General features: G+C 50.4%; 2 protein-coding genes across 7 annotated transcripts in view; one reads left to right on the top strand and one right to left on the bottom strand.

The window, feature by feature from the left end:
• The first annotated feature begins 229 nt into the window (after nt 1–229).
• Nucleotides 230–7,774, top strand: LOC310851463 (uncharacterized protein). Of its 2 annotated transcripts, XR_014567751.1 has the most exons (3): nt 230–694; nt 3,298–7,469; nt 7,506–7,774. XR_014567751.1 is itself a non-coding variant. In XM_083753914.1 (2 exons), the coding sequence occupies exon 2, from the start codon at nt 3,708–3,710 to the stop codon at nt 5,523–5,525; it is 1,818 nt and encodes a 605-aa protein (XP_083610040.1). In that variant the 5' UTR covers nt 230–694; nt 3,298–3,707; the 3' UTR covers nt 5,526–7,774. The 2 variants fall into 2 exon arrangements, 1 of the variants encoding a protein (XP_083610040.1); XM_083753914.1 differs by having other exon boundaries at nt 3,298–7,774.
• LOC310851462 (transmembrane protein 87A-like) overlaps nt 7,119–21,039 on the bottom strand; it is a gene marked incomplete at its 5' end in the record, with an annotated part of 33,830 nt that continues 19,909 nt past the window's right edge. For 2 of the 5 annotated variants that reach the window (XM_083753909.1, XM_083753913.1), the window contains 10 exons: nt 7,119–8,190; nt 9,282–9,312; nt 10,698–10,750; nt 11,827–11,888; nt 12,523–12,602; nt 13,724–13,827; nt 15,151–15,209; nt 16,604–16,712; nt 18,944–19,015; nt 19,113–19,206. In XM_083753909.1, the coding sequence (XP_083610035.1) occupies nt 8,149–8,190; nt 9,282–9,312; nt 10,698–10,750; nt 11,827–11,888; nt 12,523–12,602; nt 13,724–13,827; nt 15,151–15,209; nt 16,604–16,712; nt 18,944–19,015; nt 19,113–19,206 (706 nt within the window). In that variant the 3' untranslated portion in view covers nt 7,119–8,148. Of the gene's footprint in view, nt 8,191–9,281; nt 9,313–10,697; nt 10,751–11,826; nt 11,889–12,522; nt 12,603–13,723; nt 13,828–15,150; nt 15,210–16,603; nt 16,713–18,149; nt 18,219–18,943; nt 19,016–19,112; nt 19,207–21,039 lie in introns of all 5 variants that reach the window. The other 3 variants (XM_083753911.1, XM_083753910.1, XM_083753912.1) reach the window with 3 other exon arrangements.

Raw genomic sequence — 21,039 nt, 5'->3', positions numbered from 1 at the left:
GAGGTGTGAGGAGGTCGCTGAAACAAGCAAAAGAAAGTTAATAACATTGAAAGTATAGGTTGTGTTTCATTTTTCTTTTTTTAATTGTTTTTGTTTTATTTTTGTCATGTATATGTAATATTTTTGTTTTTGTATTGTATTGTATGGCTTTGTTATGTTTAATTCTTTTTTCTTTTTCCTTTCTGTAACTTTCAAAACTTTAATAAATATTATTCAAAAAAAAAAAAAGGATCGTCTCCTCCTACCAATCCCCCCCTCCATTCCCACGTTCCTGCAAGACGCGTGAATCCCAGTAGCCAGGTCCCTGTGGAAATCGGTGGGGTGCCTGCGTGCCGCTTAGCCCCTTCCTACAGGCCGCGAAGGAGAGAGCAGCAGGCGGGCGGGGTCTGGGCACGTGGGGCCCGCCCGCGTGTCACGCGGGAACGTGTGAAGGGCGCCTTCCCGTGCGCGCCCTCCAGATGTTGCCACGGGTGGTGGGCGTCCGAGGCTGCTCCTCCGCGCGGCCGGGAGCGCAAGGCGCGCTTCGGACCCGTGGCGGAGCCCGGTACGCGGCGAGGCTCCCCCCGGTACGTGCGGAGGGGAGAGGGAGGGGCTCGTGGGAAGGAGAAGAAAGCGGAGCTGGCTGCGCCCGGCTTTGTTCCCGCCGCTGCAAGGCTGGCACGGATGCTCTGGGTATCAGCTGGCCATCAGTCAGGTAAAAGGGGTGCAGTGCGATCGCTGGGGTGGGAGGGGGGGTGTAGATCCAGGTGGGGAGATGAAGGTCACCGCTGGACGGGGGGGGGGGTCCCCATACAGCAGCAGGCAGGGCCAGGATGCTGCGAGCATCTTTACGCACATCTTGTGCGCGCACGGACCCAGGCTGCAAAGTCCTTGGGAAGCAAGGACTTACATGGCATGGTTGGGGGCGGAGGAGTCAAGCCGGGGGGGGGGACCGCTTACTCGTGCCCCCCCACCCCGCCTTACAACCTCCAGAGGATGGGAGCTGCTGGGGGGTCGCTGCCTTCTGTCTCCCCACCGCCGCGCTCCGTGCGCCCTCTTCCTCCCCAGGATTAAAGGACTGGGCGAGGGGTGGGGGGGGGGGAAGGTTGCAAACCGAGGTGCCAGATTCCCACAGCCCTCCCAGCACATATCCAGCCCCCCATTCTCAGGCACTGCCTTAGGCATTCTTGGGCACTCTGGGGCTGATGGGACTTGTAGTTCCAAACAGCTGGACGTCTCCAGGTTGGTGGATCTATTTTTAGTCTATTGCAGGAATCTTTCGGGCAAACACGGGGCTTGGACCCCTGATCCTGAGATTAAAAGCCCCATATTTTACCGACTGAGCTATCCCAGAGGCTTTTTGAAAGTCGCCGAAAAAATATTCTTACTATTTATAATATTGTTTTGAGGTTTTTTACAATCAAGAGCTCTATTCATTTTATGAAATGAAGCAAAAAAAAAATTGTTTTTTAATTCGTCGGCCGAGCATGAGAATCTTAATCGTGGATTCGAATCCTACGTTGGGCAAAAGATTCCTGCCTTGTCGGGGGTTGGACTAGATGACCATAGAGGTGCCTTCCAACTCTACAATTCTATGATTTTATTAAATAAATAGGGCTGTGAAAAGGTATACCAGGAGCAATTTGCCTGCTGGGTATTGTTGGAAGTCACATTTTGGGGGCTTTTTTTGAGCTCAAAACCTTATATATAATTGTGGAGTCGGAAGGGACCCTGAGGGTCATCCAGACCAACCCCTGCAATGCAGGAATATGCAGCTGTCCCATACAGGGATAGAACCTGCGACTCTGGCGTTCTCAGCACCACGCTCTAACCAACTGAGCTATGCATGCACCTTGTCTTCCAACAAAATATGCCCGGAGGCAGCTTGCGTTTGCAAAGTGGTGAGGCAGAGATGACTCTCTGCACATGCTCAGAAGTGTGCTTGCTAGTTTCCAAGGGCTCGAATCAGGCTATCCTTGCTCCCTAATCCTTCAAGAATGAGCAGAAATGCAAGGTCTCTTCCCCGCTCGCTCCCTCCCTCGCTCAATCTCTTGCTGAGCTCAGCCTTCCTCAATATGAGCAGAGCCATAAGGGTCGCTGAGCAATGTTCTCCGGCTCGCTAGGAAAACAGCTGGGATTCTGGAGAGACGTTTTTGCAGAACGTTTCACGGCCACAAGCTCCGTGCCAGTGGAGGGAGCCGGCAAAAGGCCAGAAATAGACGCAGCTCCCGGCTTTGCAGAAGGAAAACCAAGTCCAGCCGTCAAGGCGAAACAAAATGTACGCAGGGGGAGTTTGGCCTGTTCATCTCAAGCAGCAACACCAGGATTCCTAGGAATGGGGTGGTTTCTGAAGAGAGGTGGAGGGGCACCTGGGCGTAAGAAATCAAGTGGCTTCAAAGACTGGTCTCATGGACTGGTTGGATGCAGAGGAATGGTGGGGGTAACTGGCTGGGGAGCCCCCAAGGGAAGGCGATCCAGAGCCGGGGGGGGTGGGGGTGGGACAACAATGAGCGATCAGAGGGAGAAGACGGGGAGGAAGTGGTGTTGGGAGCTGGAGAGGCAACAGGGCTTAGTGAGCAGTCCAGACTCAGAGGCTGGAGAGGAGAGGGGGCCAAGAGGCAGAGATGGGTCAGGCTGATGAAGTCACAGGGATCTCCCCCTCCTGCTGCCACACGCTCCCCTCCCGGCTGGTCTCTCAGGACCAGAAGAGGCATGAAAAGAGGCAGAGGAGGGGTTGGCTGCACCCAGGCGCAGTCTCTGATTGCTTGGGGAAAGCCCTGTAAAGGAGGGAACTTAGATGGCTGTGGGGAGACAGGGCAACTGATCCATGGGGCAAGACCTGCGGGGGATGAGTTGCTGCACTCATTAGGCCTGACACTTCTTTGCAGATCGCACTCTTGCTAATAGAGTGTGTATCTGAAGAAGTGTGCATGCACACGAAAGCTCATACCAAGAACTGACTTAGTTGGTCTTTAAGGTGCTACTGGAAGGAATTTTTTTTGTTTTTGCTAATAGAGAGTTAACTCCAACTTGCACAGTGGGATTTACTGCTGGCTCGTTCGTGATCATTGGAGAAGGAGCCTAGCATCAATGCTGAGCGTCATCTGTGCATGCAGCATGTTCAACAATGGGCTCTTTCTCAAGATTCCAGGGATTGAAGCGAGAGCCTTCCAAAGTCTGTTTCTCTGCCCCAAAAGAGGGCTTTGTGGGGAATCCTCAGTGGGCTCACCACTCAGGGTATGTGCAGCCATCCCCCTGGCTGTATAAATTTCCTAATTATTTGTTCAGTGGACATGTTTATTTTGTGTCGTTCTGCAGGAAGCCTGGCAAAGGAATGACCCCTTGGTGCTTCCAAGCCTTTTCTGCATCCACATGAGAAGCAGCAGAGCCTGCAGTGGACACACTGCAGATGGTAATATAAAATTGGGCAGGGAAATACCTGATGGAGGGACGCTGTCCCCCGCCCGTCTTGTCCCCCTCCCACCGCCCAAAAAAAACCTATTGGCAGCTGTTATTTGAAGAAGAAATATGAGTTTTGATACCTGCTCCAGCCTGGATTAAGAGCCATGAAGTTCTGAAGGAGGCTGACCGCAGATGGAGGCAAGTGAGCCAAGAAACACTGAGGACTAGAAGAAACACCACCAGCATCAATTATTATTTTTTTTTAAAAAAGCCATCCCGGGAGCAAGGGACAAAAATAAACCGGAGCTCCAGGCAAGGAACAAAACATGCAGACCTCCTCCGAGAGGATAACAGAGGCCCACTTTACATTATCTTATGATATCAACAAACTCTCTTCGCTGGGAGGGGAAGCGTCCAGAAAGAGCCTGATTTCAAGGCCTTCTCCCGGGGCTGGGGGGTCCGTGAGCAAATCTGAGGCAGGAGAATCGTATCCCTCCGGAAGGGCTTTCTTCAAGGGGAGGTGCCCCTTCTGGCTGAAGAGGAAAGGGGCCGCCAATCCGCCTCAGATGGCCCCCAAGAGCCGCCTCTGCATGGAGGCCACTCACGAGAGCCCCATCCAGGCCGTCCGGAAGCCGGCCACGCGGGAGGACGCCCGAGGGCCGGACTCCGACGAGGAATCCGTGCGAGGAAAAAGCGGCACCTCTCTCCTCAGGAAACTCCTGTGCCTGAAGAAGACGCCCACCGGTCCACCGGCATCACCGGCCCAGAGGGCGAGAGTCCGGTGCAGGCCTGTGGCTGCCCTCAGCAGAACCGCTGACCCGCAAGGGGAGTCTCCTCTGAGGTGGACGCCCAGAGCCAAGGCCCAGAGTCCGGCAGAACCCAGCTCCATCGCGGAGACAGCGCCGGCCGATCCAGTGGACAGGTTTGTTGGCTGGTGGGTGATGAAGCCGTGGAGAGCTTTCAGGGCCATGCTGAGATCCAGAGCCAAGAAAAGGTCGGTTCTCCCAGAGAGCAAGAGAAGTCCCAAGGCGGTGGAAGAACGGGATATTCGTCTCCCCGCGGAGCCAGAAACCTCGCCCATCGCCAGGGTGGATGGATCCCCCTGTTTTTCACCCACGGAGGACAAAACTCTTGCATCCAACGTGGGTGAAACTCAAGAGGAGGATGAAGGCGAGCACCTGAGCTCCAGGTGTGGGCTGGAGATCCATGGGCAGGCAGAGGACGATATTTCAGGTCCCGCGACTGAACGGGAAGTGGACGAGCTCTGCACTTTCTTGAGCGAGGGAAGGCGGCTTCGGGAAGAGAGTCAAGGCCTCAGGGGCGTTTTCAAGTGGAGAGGAACTTGCCACCTTCCTGGCAGGGAGGGAGTAGAGGCGGAAGACGTCGCAGACCAGGCCCCTGAGCTGGGAGACTACGGGTACTGGGCCGAGGCGTCGGACGGAGAGGAACAGGCTCTTGCCGATCTTGCCGAAAACCCAGGTGGGCAGGGCATGCTGATGGCGACAAGAGATCTGGGCTGGCTGAACAGCGAGTTGCTGGTAAGCCCGGTGGGTGGGGTGGGTGGGCTGCAGGAAAAGTGGGGAAGGGAGGTTTCCGCCGCAAGCAATCCCGAAAGCCAAGCAACTGAAGGAGAGAACGGGCGTGCCAGCAAAGAGACCCAACACATCCGCCAGGAAGTGCTGCATCTTAGCAGCTGCTCGGTTCCTCTGCCAGCCTCGCCACCTGGCAGAAGCCGTGCCCTGGAACCAGACCCTTACGACGCTCCCAGGGCCTACATCACGGAGGAAGAAAGGGCGCCATCTCCTGGCTTCCCACAGACCCTGCTGACCCCCCTGGAGCCACTTCCCTCCCTTCCACCCAGAGGCCAAGGCCTTCAGGAGGAGCCACCCCCGTCAAGGCCCTGCCAGGCTCTCACCGAGGATGGAGGAAGGGAAGTTTGCCAAAGGAGAGGGAGCTCCGGGCGGAAGCTGCCATCGCCCATGGAGGAACCCGAGGCAGAGCTGGGAGAGGAGGACGACAAGCAGCGGCTCTACCAGGCTGCGGTGGAGATCGTGGGCGCCGCCATCGATGCCGCAGCAGAGCAGCTGGCAAAGGCGGCCGAGCGGGAGCAAGGGGAGCAGGGGTCCAGCAGAGAAGTTCCTTGAGGTCCCCGTTCCTGGGGAGAGCAGAGAACTTTGAAAGCAAGCTTCGCCAACCTGGTGCCCTCCAGATATTTTCCGAGTACACCCTCCAGCCATGCTCTCCTGCACCTCAGCTCTCCTGCCCGGCACTGGTGGGTGTTGAAGTCCAAGGCATTTGGGGGGCACCAGGTTGACAGAGCATGTTTCAAGGCTTGGTTCAGGGGCCAGGCCTGCGCCTCCGTTCCCCCTCCTGCCTTCACCAGCCTCCCACTTAATCCCTTAGTAATTTAAGGCAACCCCCATTTTTATTTTTTAAAAGACCCTTTTATTCCAGAGCCTGCGGGCAAGAGGAACAGGAGCAGAGGACTGGTGAGGTTTGATGTGTCAAAAATACAATTAAACCTGTTCCAATGAAGTTTCTGTCTGCTCGTTTGTACCTCGCCCTCTTGCAGGGCTGGTTTTAGGAACATAGGAGGTTTCTACTGAGTTGGTCCATCCAGCTCAACGCAGACTGCACTGGTTGGCAGCAGCTCTCCAGGGTTTCAGGAGAGGGAGACGCTAAAGGGAATTGGACCTGCAAGCAAAGCAGATGCTCTAACCACTGAGCAACAGTTGCCCTCAACCAGTATATGTTGTGACTCATATTTTTGGGGGGTGGGGTGGGGAGTCCAGAAAGTGGTACTGGACTCTCTGTTGAGCCCAGGGTCGCCTGTCCTCTCGCCTGAGACTTTTCAAATTTAGAGGTGCTTTGTGACAAAACCCTGGTGCCTTCTGCACTCAAAGCAGCTTCTGTCCCGGTCAACCTCTGCCCCTTCTCCCCAACCCGCGGGGGAATGCAGCAAACACACACACACACTCTAGGGGGTGAACTTTTTGTTCCTCTTTTTTTTTTTAATAGGGCTGCATAAAAACACACACAGCTTCCCCTCCCCAAAGATGTATGTACAATTTCAAAAATAAATAAAAGGGTTTATTTGAGAAGAAATCCGACGTTCCCTCCCCGCATATCCTTGAAAGCGTCACATCAGAAAGTCTGGCTGAAGTTTTGGGAACTTGAAAAAAGCTGTTCAGAAGAGCAAGCTTCCCAATGGGAGAAGTCTGTACACCGCTCCGGGTGGAATTCTATATTTTATTTTTAGAAAATGCATCTTTTGAATGCGGAATCAAGGCAGGAAGCAACATATATATATATATATCTCAAGTGGTCCAGGAAGGATCTCCCAAGGGCAGCCTTCTCCAGCAGGTGGCTGCAAAATGTTCTGGCCCACAACTCCCATCAGCCTTTGCAATATACAGCTGTGCTGGCTGCAGCTGATGGGAGTTGTAGTCCTGAACATCTGGAGGGCATCAGGTTGAGGGGAGGGAGAAGGCTGGCCTGGGAATAAAGGGTGGGGGGGAGGACGGGGGTGGCTGCGATCTAACATGGAAGGAAAGGGTGCTTGCTATCTGCTATTGCCCAAAGGACACTTAAAAGTGCTTTTGAGGCTGCCGTTGTTGAGACAAGAACCAGGCTGTGGTCTCAAGCAAGCTGGGCTCTCTGCGCTCCCCATATAGCTTCCCCTTCACCCTCAGTTTCCCTTATGCCCCCCAAAATAAACCAATCGGGGGCTTTTCCCCCCATACAGTTTCCTGCGGCTCAACACGGCGAGCTGCTGCGGGAAACTTGATTCCAGAGATAAACGAACCTGCCCGCCCTATAGATCTGCCCGCCCTATAGATCTGCCCCAATGCTCTCCTTGGCCATAAAAGTAATCTTTTCCAACCTGCGCCCCCTTTTTGTTGCAGAGTCGGGCGTGCCCCTTGCCTGCGTCTCCTCCGCAAAAAACCAGCCGCTGTCCCCCTAAAGCCGGTACCCACAACCTTTGGCCCTCCAGGTGTTTTGGACTACAATTCCCATCCTCCCTGACCACTGGTGCTGTTAGCTAGGGGTCATGGGAGTTGTAGTCCCAAACATCTGGAGGGCCACAGGTTAGGGGTGCCTGCCCTAAAGATTCCTCCCAAAAGAGAGGACTGTCCGTTTTATGCCTCCCCTTAGGCAGAGCGCTTCCATGCGGTCAGAGAAGCAGCTTTGAAGCTGCACAAACTTTGGGTTCGTGCACATTCCCTACCCCAGAATTTTGCCCCCCGTCCCCACAAGTGACTCGGGTCCCAAGCCAGCGTCAAGAGACCCGACTGTACCAGTACCCTGAGGCCAACGGCAAAGGACACAAAATGGCGCTACAAAGAGTCCCCCTCGTGTTTCCTCATCAGAGAAGGCCTGCTCCAAAACAGGGTTCGGGAAAGAAGTCGACAAGAAAGCAACACTGGTCCAACTGTCCTGCAATCCCCCTCCTCTCCAGTGGGGGGCGCTGGCGATCTCGGCTGCACGCCTGCCCCCCAACTGGTGGGGTCAGGCGTAAGGTCCTCACCTGGACAAAAAACAAACAAACAAACCCCCAAAAGCCTCGGAGCTCCATAGTTAGAGAAACACCAAAAAGTAATAAAATAATATTTTGACCATATACAAATATATATATATGTATATATATTATATATGTGCATGTGTAAAAAGGAAAAAAGGGAAAAGGACGACCATCGGCGACTCTTCGTCCGTTCCGAAATCCACTAGGAAAAGAGTGCGGCTGAGCGGCTCGGCCGGATCCAGACTTCATTCCATTTTGGACATTTCGAATTTCGTGGTCACTATTTCCTGTTTTTTGAGGGGGTGGGGAGAGAGGGAGGACAAGGGAAAACCCACTTTTTACAAAAGTTTTAATAAGAACAGGAGCTCCTTTGCAGTTCTGCCGTGATAGTTGTAAAAAGTTCTAACTGCTGTGACCTCACAGAAGCCCAGCCAATGGTTCTCATAGGCAGGCCTGGCAAATTATTAGCTGTAAGGAGGGATTGGGAAATCCATGTAACTTGAATTCTGTGGGCATATTTGTTCATTAAAACCAGCCGTTGCCCAGGAGCAAATTGGAGGAACAGTCTGGGAGATGTTGGGTGGGAAAAAGGGAAATGATGCATAGGCCTTACATTGTTTTATGATCAAGTAGTTTATGGGTATTCAGTGGACCTACCGTATTTTTCGCTCTATAAGATGCACTTTTTTCCTTCTAAAAAGTAAGGGGAAATGTCTGTGCGTCTTATGGAGTGAATGTGTGGTCCCTAGAGCCGAGTTGCCCAGGGGCAAAAAGCAGATTGTGCTTTTTTTTTCAGAAAGAGGGAAGGGGGTGTTGAAACAAAGCCGCTGAGCAGCTGATCGGCAAGCGATCGGGAGGGAGATAAGGGACTCTAGCAATAAAGGAGGCTGCCTGGGAGGGGGGAGGTAAAAGCCCATGGATCCTCAGGATTTTTGCACTGGGTCACCCCAAATTCACCACCAGGTCACATAGCATGTCCATGGCTACAGCCTGCCTCCCCCCAAAATCATGCATCTAGTGTTTCGTGGGGCTGCAGTGGCGCAAAAACATGGCTACAAAGCACGGATCCGCATGGATTCTCAGGATTTTTGCACTGGGCTACCCCAAATTCACCATCAAATCACATGTCTGTGGCCACAGCATGAACCACAAACATCATACATCCGCTGTTTTGTTCAGAATATTTTTTTTCTTGTTTTCCTCCTCTAAAAACTAGGTGCATCTTATGGAGCGAAAAATACGGTAGTTTATCTAGTTCTGGGTTGCAGTCTCAATGGCCTGGCCAGGAATGCCGACCCAGTGTGCCTATCGCATGAAACATAGCAAGGGCCCCGCTCCATCAGGCCAAAATGCACAAATAAAACTGAACTTGGCTTACCTCGTCAGAATCTAACAAAGGAGGGAGCACGCTGGAAGAGGGAAAAGGAAGATTATTAATGTGAATTTTTGTAATATTGCTAGACAGGGGCTGCAGGTGTCAGCTGATAAAATCAGAGCAATTAAAACGGAGGTCTTTCACTGGAGAGTCAATCAGCTTGGGCCTGTCTAGAATCACAGAGCTGCAGAGTTGGAAGGGAACCCCGAGGGATATCTAGTCTAACCCCCTGCAATGTAGGAATCACTGAGGAGGAGTAAGTCACAAATGGCCACCCAGCTGCTGTCTAATGCGGCTTCTGAGTTGCTGTGGCAAAAAAGGGACTAATACATTTTAATAACAATAATTGTGAACACCCCCTTCACTGCAGAATCCTCAAAATAATGATGATAATAATAATAATAATAATAATAGAAGATTGTGAATGCCCCCTTTACTGCAGAATCCCCATAATAATAATAACAGTAAATGCCCCCTTTACTGGAGAATCCGCAAAATAATAATAATAATAATAATAATAATAATAATAATAGGTTGTGAATGCCCCCTTTACTGGAGAATCCGCAAAATAATAATAATAATAATAATAATAATAATAATAATAATAATAATAATAATAATAATAGGTTGTGAATGCCCCCTTTACTGGAGAATCCACAAAATAATAATAATAATAATAATAATAATAATAATAATAATAATAATAATAATAATAATAGGTTGTGAATGCCCCCTTTACTGCAGAATCCCAATAATAATAATAATAATAATAATAATAATAATAATACTGCAGAATCCCCAAAGCGCTGTCTTTACAGAACGTTTGCACAAAATGCATTTCCAGAGCACTGACTTGCTTATTTGATTAAATCAGGGGTCTGCAACCCGCGGCTCCGGAGCCGCATGTGGCTCTTTTACACCTTTGCCGCGGCTCCGGGGCGGATACTAGCAAGGGGAGGAGGCGCATTGTGCGCCCCGACACTCGCCACTGTGGCGGGCGCTGTACTGGCTGTGACGTCGCATGGGGGCGGTGCGTGCGTTAGTCACGCACCGTCCCGACGTCACCTTCCCGCCCGCCCGCCCGCTACGTTGTAAGGGGCATGTACGCTGGTCACTGTTTTGAAGGGGAGTGAAGAACACACACACGAAAAAGGGTAACTTGTTAATTTAACATTTATTTCTATGAGGAGGAGTAATTCTGAGGGGTCAAACAAAGAAATAATAAAAAAGTGACAAAAAAGTTATTTTTATAATGAAGAGTTTTGCGGTTCCCAGTTTTTTTTTCTTTGGAAACGGGTCCAAGTGGCTCTTTTTGTCTTAAAGGTTGCAGACCCCTGGATTAAATGCTACACAGCTGAGCAATAAATCACTTGACGGCCCACAAACAAGCATTTGAGGGGTTGGAAGCCAACAACTTACACGTCAGCCATGGAAGACGGAATGTTTTCTTCAACCCATTTCAAGTCTTCATCCTGAGAAAGGGGAACGAAGCAAGATTTGTGGATGAACAGCAAGGCTTCAGAACCGGAAAACGCAGGTTGTTCTACTTGGACTGGGCTCCAAACGTGCGCCGAAAGCCAGCAGAGAGCCTGATGCCATCCCAAAAAGATGGCAAAGGACGGCAAATTGGTGTGTTTTTGTTTGTGAGAAATACAGTGGTACCTTGGTACTCAAATGCCTTGGTTCTCAAATGCCGAAAAACAGGAAGTAAGTGTTCTGGTTTTCAAACGTTTTTTGGAAGCCGAACATCCGATGCACCTGTCGGCTATTGTTTTCGGGGCGCCTGCACCAATCTGAAGCCGCACCTTGGTTTCCAAACATTTCAGAAGTCAAACGGACTTCCGGAAGGGATTAAGTTCAAGAACCAAGGTACCACTGTATTTGGCGCTTTTGTTTTTGCTATTTATTTTGCATTTTTGTTTTTGAGGCTTTTTCGCTTAATTTGTTTTTGTGACTGTGTGGAACCCAGTTCAGCTACTGATTGACTGATTGTGTGACTGCGGAAATGGATAAAAGCCCCCAATCCAAACAATAACTATCATCAGAGCAAGTAAGAAAAACAATTAATTTTAATTTTCATCATCTACAATATTGTCTTATTTATTTTATAACACAGTACATTATTTCTTTCGTTTTATGTATCAATGGTCTTGTTAGAGAGTAACATTCTTGTTACATTGCTGTTTTAGGGGTTGTTTTAAAAAGTCTGGAACGGATTAATCTGTTTTGCATGACTTTCTATGGTAAAGCATGCCTTGGTTTTGGAACACTTTGGTTTTGGAACGGATTAAGTTTGAGAACCAAGGTACCACTGTATAAGATTACTGGGTACTTTGCTACAACCAGAAGAGGCAGCCAGCTGCCTTATGATCCAGAACTGACAAAAGAATAAGGAAAAGGAGGAGGCGAGGCCAAACCATGGTTTAGGGTGAACCGGGGTTTCGTGGTCCCGGCTAACCATGGTTTGGTTGAGTGCGACTTGCAAACCAGGCCACCGGGAGAGGTGCCTGGACTGCAGCTTGTGGAGGACAGGGTGCAGGATCCTTACCACTCTGCTGCCCTTGAGGATCCCATTGGCTTCAGGCTTTGAACTTCTCATCTTCATCCCTTCTGAAAACAGAGTGGGGGCGAGAAAAAGGACACCTCTTACAAACGCGGAACGGGGATTGTGGGGGCACTTAGAACAGGGCCTGATCCGCAGATCCAAGTGGAGAAAGGCAAACTGGTCCCAAGTAGTTATGGCTTTACATACCGATAGTATTTTATGCAATTGCAACAACAAAAATTATTTTATTTTAATGTATTTTTAATAAAAAAATTCTTGATTTATCAAAGTATGTGCAATGTCTCTCTCTCGTATTTTTACCATGTAACATTTTTACAAATCTGTTTAATTACAACAAATTGCGAACCTTATGCCTGCGAGTCTAGCCTTGCAACTGGAGATATGCACCACGCCTGTTCGTTTTACGGGAAATACGTTTGCTTATTTCTTTTTTTGGCTACACTTGGCTAAGCAATATATTTTGATTTGATGAGATTCATGCAAATTTGCATCGCTTGAGAAGGCTGTGTGTTTTCGGTTTTTCCCACAGGGAACCTTTACGTCTTACATTGCGCCTCTCCGGGTAACGACTGACAGCCAGTAGCCTGGAGAGATGCTCCAACTTCACCTCCCTGAGCCCCCCACCCCCAGGCTTGCCCCACACAATGCAGGGAGGCCCCCCTGGTGCTGAGCTCTTACCAAAGGCCTCGTTGACCATGGGCTCCTCGTCCTCATCCTCCGGCTCGCTGCCTTCGTCCACCAATGGCATGAAGGCGTACCTGGAGTCACAGAGTTGCGGAGTTAGAAGGGAACCGGCGGGGGGGGGGGTTGTCATCTAGCCCACCCACCCCGCAATGCCTGGGGAGAGCGGCCAAGACGTCAAGCCGCAGTTCTCAGCCTGATGGCTTCTCCTCCAAGAAGCAGCATCCGTTGCCTCCTCATCCCTCCCCTCGCAACAACCTTATTAGGTAGGCCGAGCCAAGAGTTAGTGAATGCCTCTAAGCGAAATAATAATAATGATAATAATAATTTATTATTTATATCCCGCCCATCTGGCTGGGCTTCCCCAGCCACTCTGGGCAGCTTCCAACAGAATATTAAAATACAATAACCTATTAAACATTAAAAGCGTCCCTAAACAGGGCTGCCTTCAGATGTCTTCTAAAAGTCTGGTAGTTGTTTATTTCCTTGACATCTGATGGGAGGGTGTTCCACAGGGCGGGTGCCATCACGGAGAAGGCCCTCTGCCTGGTTCCCTGTAACTTGGCTTTTCACAGTGAGGGAACCGCCAGAAGGCCCTCGGAGCTGGACCTCAGTGTCCAGGCAGAACGATGGGGGTGGAGACGCTCCTTCAGGTCTACTGGGCCGAGGCCATTTAGGTCTTTCAAGGTCAGCACCAACACTTTGAATTGTGCTCGGAAACGTCCTGGAAGCCAATGTAGGTCTTTCAAGACCGGTGTTATGTGGTCTCAGCGGCCGCTCCCAGTCACCAGTCTAGCTGCCGCATTCTGGATTAATTGTAGTTTCCGGGTCACCTTCAAAGGTAGCCCCACGTAGAGCGCATTGCAGTAGTCCAAGCGGGAGATAACCAGAGCATGTACCACTCTGGTGAGACAGTCTGCAGGCAGGGAGGGTCTCAGCCTACGTACCAGATGGAGCTGGTAAACAGCTGCCCTGGATACAGAATGGACCTGTGCCTCCATGGACAGCTGTGAGTCCAAAATGACTCCCAGGCTGCGCACCTGGTCCTTCAGGGGCACAGTTACCCCATTCAGGACCAGGGAGTCCTCCACACCTGCCCGCCCCCTGTCCCCCAAAAACAGTACTTCCGTCTTGTCAGGATTCAACCTCAGGAATCAAGTTGTGCTTCAGAGCATCGCCTGCCCAGAGGTTGCTGTACCTTTGGTTATTGGCAGAGGGTCTCCAGAGGAACATGATCACCAGAAGGATAATGGAGAAGAGGAATCTCCAAAAAGCATCATCGATCCACAGCTCCCGCCAGTCCTGATGAGCAACAAGGAATAATAATAATAATAATAATAATAATAATAATAATAATAATAAATCATTTTACTTATACCCTGCCCTCCCCAGCCAAGACCAGGCTCATGGCAGCTAACACCAGGTATAAAAACAATTGATTAAATACAACATTAAAATGCAGCCTCATTTCAGTAGAAACTCAAATCAAAAACTTTTGGGGGATGAAAACATCAAGTCTTCACCAAGGCCAGCTATCCAGACTAGTCCTACGTGGGCCAGAAAAAAGCCAGGGAAGTCCCCAAATAGGAGTTCCATCACAGGAGGAGAAAAGGAAAAGGAAAGAGGGATCAAGTTGATTCCAAGCCAAAGGCCAGGTGGAACAATTCTGTCTTGCAGGCCCTGCGGAAAGAAATCAGATCCCGCAGGGCCCTGGTCTCATGAGACAGAGCGTTCCACCAGGCCGGGGCCAGTGCTGAAAAGGCCCTGGCTCTGGTTGAGGCTAATCTGAAGAGATTAATCTCATCCTGAATCAAACTTGGCCTACTCTCCTCCCAAACCCCAGACCCAGCCTTGCACTTTTGGCATATCTGGAGAGAACTCAAGGACACTTCATGTTCAAGGTGTCTTCCTTGCCAGGTAAGGACATGAATGAGCCTTTTTTTAAAAAAGACAAAAGGTGCACCAATAGGATTTCTGTGACCCAGGGCGAAGCGATGACAGCGACAATAATAATGATCACTCTGCCTTTTTTCCTAGACTGGGACTTGAGGCAGCTTGCACAGGTAAAATACAAAAAGCTGAAAACATATGTACCATGTACCGTGGGATCCGGCCCACGGACGGTTCCGGGAATCAGCGTGTTTTTACATTAGAATGTGTCCTTTTATTTAAAATGCATCTCTGGCCTATTCGTGGGGCATAGGAATTCGTTCTTTTTTTATTTTCCAAAATATAGTCTGGCCCCTACAAGGTCTGAGGGACAGTGGACCGGCCCCCTGCTGAAAAAGTTCGTTGACCCCTGATATATACTGTATTTTTCCGTGTATAAGACACACCCTATTATTAGGGACTCCAATTTAAGAAATCCCCACCATTCATTATCCGTGTATAAGAAGACCCACAGTTTTCCACATAATTTTAAAGTAAAAAAAACCCCTAGTCTTATACACGGAAAAGTATGGTAACTGGGATCGCTGAAAAGCAGTTAAAACTCTTAACAGGATTTAAACAGTATTTGTAAAGATCTGTTCAAATGTAGATAATAATCGCCATTAGCTCAGCACCCCCAAAAAACTGTCTGTCTCCCCCCCCTCCCCGTTTTGGATGGGGTTCCTCAGTACTCACTGCCTGGCATGTGGCGAGCCTGAAAGTCTTAGTGGTCCAGATTATGAAGATAACAGACGCTGCAGAGGAAACAAATTTTGGGTGAGTTGGATGAGACTTTGGCAACAATGCCAAATATTTATCATGTGTCATTTAAACCAGCGGCGCCCTCTGCAACCTCCAGGTATCCTGCCTTTCAATACGACCGCAGGTGTTTTTTGGGCCGTCCATTGCCTTGATTATTCCCTTTGAGAAATAACCAAGATGCAAGCCAGCGCTGCAACGTAAGGTTGCGGCGTGGAGAGCTCCACTTCGGCCTGCCAGCCACACCCTCCCTCCAGGGCAGCCCGTTTCGTCACCCGCCTCCAGGAGCATCAGCTATCTGTGCGCATCGGAGCTGTTTGGGGGATTACTGCAACTTAAGAGAGTTATTTATTTAGGTACAGTGGTCTCTTGGTTCTCAAACGCCTTGGAACCCAAATGCTGCAAATGCTGGTTTGTGAACATTTTTTGGAAGCCGAACATGCTCTGATTTGAGTGTTACACTTCCGTTTTGAGTGTTATGCTGAGGTCTGTCTGTTTTTGCTATTTATTTTACGTTTTTGTTTTTGCGGCTCTTTTTTTGTGACTGTGTGGAACCCAGTTCAGCTACTGATTGATTGATTGATTGATTGATTGTGTGACTGCAGTACATTGATTATTGCTTTCATTTTATGGATCAATGGTCTCGTTAGAAAGCAAAATTCATGTTAAATGGCTGTTTTAGTGGTTGCTTTTAAAAGTCTGGAACGGATTAACCCAGACATGTCCAAAGTCCGTTTTGGGTTTCATCCAGCCCCAGTGGCAGTTTATTTCCTGGGGTAAAATCCTGAAAAAACCTCAACTTCAATCCAAAAAAAAAGGTAAAAACCCCCTTTGGTTGGCCCTCACGGCCCTTCACTTCTTCAAATCTGGCCCTCTTTGTAAAAAGTTTGGACACCACTGGATTAATCCATTTTGAATTACTTTCTAGGGGAAAGCGCGCCTTGGTTTTGGAATGCTTTGGTTTTGGAACGGAATTGAGATTGAGAACCAAGATACCGCTGTATTTCTGAAAATCTCGCATTTCCCCGTCGAGAATTCTGCTACCTTCCATGGTGGGCTTTTGGCTCAGAGAATAAATCTTCCGCGGACACTGGGCAGCCACCTGCCAGGGACCCCTTCGCCGCAATCCCCATAGCTGTCAACGTTTCCCTTTTTTAAAGGGAAATCCCCTTATTCCGAATAGGATTCCTCACAGGAAAAGGGGAAAGTTGACAGCTATGGCAATCCTTGCCTTACTGTGGGGCGTTGGGCTGGATAACCCTTGGGTTTCCCAATCAGCTCAACAATCCTGTGAATTCTACCTACAGATGCGACTGGGAAACCTGGACGCGCACATAATACAGACGTGAAGCAAACGCTTTGGGGGTTCCCCCTTCTCCCCCAGACTCACCGATGACGGCGAAGATGAGCGTGTTGGTGAAATGGCGGTAGAGCGAGAGCTTGACCAGGTTCCGGCGCAGTTTCAGCAGCTTCATGGTTTGCACCAGGCTAATGAGGATGTGTTGCTCGTTAAGGAAGACAGCAGTGGGTGGTGGTGGGGGCGGGAGAAAGAGTGGCTGGGGGGAAACCCAGCCAGATGGGCCAAATATAAATAATAAAATTATTATTATTATTATACCTACGGTATGTCCCACGGACATACCTCTCCTGGTATGTCCCACGGAGGACCTTACGGTCTTCAAACAAAACATCTTGGAGGTCCCGGGCCACAGGGAGGTTAGGCTGGCCTCAAGCAGAGCCAGGGCCTTTTGGCAGTGGCCCCAATCTGGTGGAACGCTCTGTCCCAAGAGACTGGCCATGGAGGCGCAGGTTGCAGCATTTTCCCATCTCCGCCGTATCAAGCAGTTGGTCGCTTACTTTTCTCGCCCTGATCTGGCCACTGTGCTCCATGTGACGGTCACCTCCAGGATTGATTATTGTAATTCGCTCTACGCGGGGCTGCCCTTGAAGCTGACCCAGAAACTCCAGCGGGGGCAGAATGCCGCGGCGAGACTCCTTACGGGGTCTTCACTTAGAGATCACATTCATCCGGTGCTATACCAGCTGCACTGGGTCCCGGTGGGGTACAGGATCAGGTTTAAGGTGCTGGTTTTAACCTTTAAAGCCCTATACGGCCTAGGACCCTCGTACCTATGGGACCGCCTCTCCTGGTATGCCCCACAGAGGAACTTACGGTCTTCAAATAAAAACATCCTGGAGGTCCCAGGCCACAGAGAGGTTAGGCTGGCCTCAACCAGAGCCAGGGCTTTTTCAGCTGTGGCCCCAATTTGGTGGAACGCTCTGTCCCAAGAGACCAGGGCGCTGCGGGACTTGACATCTTTCCACAGGGTCTGCAAGACAGAGCTGTTCCACCAGGCCTTTGGCCAAGGCACAGTCTGACCCCCTCCTCTGGCAATCCTCACAGAACTCTAGCCCAATGATTGCCATCAATTTGATTCAGAATTGATTTTAGAATGCTGTGTTACTTTTACTGCTGTTAGCCGCTTTGAGCCTGGGCTTCGGCTGGGGAGGGTGGGATATAAATAAAATTCTATCTATTTATTATTATTATTAAGAGTGGGAAGGAGAGAAGGCTCCTGCACTTAGATCCTGCTTGTGGCTTTACCCCACAGGCCTCTGTTTGGCCCCCATAAGAGGAAGCTGGCCACACCCAAGAGGGTTCTTTTTATAGAGCCTCCAGGTCCAGTCGCAGTCTATCTGGATCTCTTGAGTTATCTGGGCCACTGGGCTCTTCCCATGTTTTTAACAACCGCCAACTATGCCTTCCCAGCAGATAAGGAGCGTCGCTATGGGCAGGGAGCTCAACCCCCTGAAAAGGAGCAGATCGTTGGGAAAATTACTTTTGGGGGAAGGAGGGCAAGAAACCGAAAGGCACATGCAGGCGAAACTGAACGAGAGTCGGGACCCGGCCCGGCCCGGCAGAGCACAGAGGATATCCACCAGCAGAGGGCAGAGTCGAGCATAGCCAGAGGGATAGCAGCTAGCAGCACCAAGTCGTCTTGCGCCTGCGATAAAACGGGGGACAAGAGAAAAGAAGGAGAAAGAGGTGGTGAAGAGGAGAGGCAGAAAGAGCAGGGAGGCCAAAGTGCAGGCGGGAAGCTGAATCGATTTGCAGCGGAGAATCAAACAGCTCATTGAACAAGCCAGGCGCCTAGGGCGAGCGGAAATTCACTTCCAGGCGACCACGCGATATAAAGCGTTTGGGTTATAAAACTAGGACTGGGAAACAACCTCTACCCAAATGTGATTTTGGTTTTAAACACGGTGTAAGGAGTCTCTATGGGAGTATATTGTGTTTAAAAATGGGGTATCAGAGTTTTTAAGAGGCTAACCAGGTTGGGATAGCTGGGATAGCAGGCTTGTTGGGTTTTGAAGGGCTGCCTTCAGATGTCTCCTAAAAGTCAGATAGTTGTGTATTTCCTTGACATCTGGTGGGAGGGCGTTCTACAGGGCGGGTGCCACCACCAAGAAGGCCCTCCGCCTGGTTCCCTGTAGCTTTGCTTCTCGCAGGGAGGGAAGGGCCAGAAGGCCCTCAGGAGATGGACCCCGGTGTCCGGGCTGGACGATGGGGGTGGAGACGCAGAAATCCTTTGTGGGCTGCCGGATTAGATTGCAAAGCTTTATGCTTCTCCCTTCATTTAGAAACCCCCCTCCCAATCTCCATTCCAAGGCAAGGGAAGAGCAAAGAGAAGGCAAACTGCCCAAGTTTCTAGTCCCTTGTAAAGGATATCCACCAGACGATACACGAATCCACAAACGCCAAGAAAATTTCACAGATGAGCGCGGCGGCTTTGGTTTGCTCCTGGGGTGGGAGGGGGACAGTCAGGCTGAGAGGGCTGTTCCTGGGCTTAACCCCCCCCAACACCCTCCCTGCCTCCCCCCCCGCCGTCCGCCCTTACCGATTTGACCCGCAGGACCCCCTCGATGATGGAAAAGATCAAGTACATCAGCCCTACGCCCACGACCCGATTCAAGAGAGCTCCCAGCCGTGGCCTGCGGAGAAGAAAAAGAAGAAGAGGAGGAGGAGGAGTTTGGATTTGATACCCCGCTTTATCCCTACCCTAAGGAATCTCAAAGCGGCTCACATTCTCCTTTCCCTTCCTCCCCCCCAACAAACACTGTGAGGTGAGTGGGGCTGAGAGACTTCAGAGAAGTGTGACTGGCCAAAAGTCACCCAGCAGCTGCATGTGGAGGAGCAGGGAATCGAACCCAGTTCACCAGATTACGAGTCCACCGCTCTAACCACTACACCACACTGGAGAGAAAAGAGGGGCAGAAGTCAAGGAGCCAAGTCGCCGGAAAAACGGGGCAGGTCTCTTGTGAACGTGATGGCGCTTTGCCACGATTCCTGTGCCGCAGCAGGTTGGGCCCGGTGGGGGGCCCCCTCCCAGGTCTACAATTCTGGCGACCGGTTCTATGATCCGAGAACGTCTCCCAGGCGAGAGGATGCAGCAGCCCCAAAGAGGCAAATAATAATAATAATAATAATAATAATAATAATAATAATAATAACAATAATAATAATTTATTATTTATACCCTGCCCATCTGGCTGAGTTTCCCCAGTCACTCTGGGCGGCTTCCAATAGAATATTAAAATATAATAATCTATGAAACATTAAAAGCTTCCCTAAACAGGGCTGGATCCGGCCCAATCACCTTCTAAATCTGGCCTGCAGACTGTCTGGGAATCAGCGTGTTTATACATGAGTAGAATGTGTGCTTTTATTTAAAATGCATCTCTGGGTTATTTGTGGGACATAGGAATTCGTTCTTTTTTTTTCTTTTCCAAAATATAGTCCGGCCCCCCACAAGTTCTAAGGGACAGTGGACCGGCCCCCTGCTGAAAAAGTTTGCTGGCCCCTGCCTAAGTGGCACAAAACCCATAGGAAGGCAATTGATCCAGAACTCAGACAGGCAATGGCTGGGGCAGGCTGGGGAACTTCAGACCTGGAGCCAGATGTGGCCCTCCAGGCCTTTCCAAGTGGCCCTCAGAAAACCCCCCAGCCTATGCCCTGCTCTGCAACCCGAGTTTGCTCGGCCCGGAAGTGCCCAGGCACCTGGGAATGCCCCTTGCTAACCTGGGTGGATGATAGAACCACAGAGGAGAAAGGGACTCTGTAGATCATCTAGTCCAACCCACTGATTTGCAGGAAATTTTACGCTCGAACCCATGGCCCTCAGATTAAGGGTCACCTACTCTGCTGACTGATAGAGGAGGGCATGTTGGAAACTAGGTGAAGGTCCTGTGTGAGTGCCTGGAGGCAGTTGGAGGGTGGATGGCGGCTAATGGATTGAGGTTGAATCCTGACAAGACAGAAGTACTGTTTTTGGGGGACAGGGGGTGGGCAGGTGTGGGGGACTCCCTGGTCCTGAATGGGGTAACTGTGCCCCTGAAGGACCAGGTGTGCAGCCTGGGAGTCATTTTGGACTCACAGCTGTCCATGGAGGTGCAGGTCAATTCTGTGTCCAGGGCAGATGTCTCCCAGTTACATCTGGTACGCAGGATGAGACCCTACCTGCCCGCGGACTGTCTCGCCAGAGTGGTGCATGCTCTGGTTATCTCCCGCTTGGACTACTGCAATGCGCTCTACGTGGGGCTACCTTTGAAGGTGACCCGGAAACTAGAACTAATCCAGAATGCGGCAGCTAGACTGGTGACTGGGAGCGGCCGCCGAGACCATATAACACCGGTCTTGAAAGCCCTACATTGGCTCCCAGTACCTTTCCAAGCACAATTCAAAGTGTTGGTGCTGACCTTTAAAGCCCTAAATGGCCTCGGTCCAGTATATCTGAAGGGGCGTCTCCACCCCCATCGTTCTGCCCA

The sequence above is a fragment of the Podarcis gaigeae genome, assembly GCF_964106915.1.
Source record: "Podarcis gaigeae genome assembly, chromosome: 8".
Classification (NCBI taxonomy): domain Eukaryota; kingdom Metazoa; phylum Chordata; class Lepidosauria; order Squamata; family Lacertidae; genus Podarcis; species Podarcis gaigeae.
This window is presented reverse-complemented; position numbering and strand designations above follow the sequence as displayed.

Excerpts from the sequence above, each read along its gene's own strand:
- LOC310851463 (XM_083753914.1), top strand. The coding sequence starts at position 3,708 with ATGCAGACCTCCTCCGAGAGGATAACAGAGGCCCACTTTACATTATCT.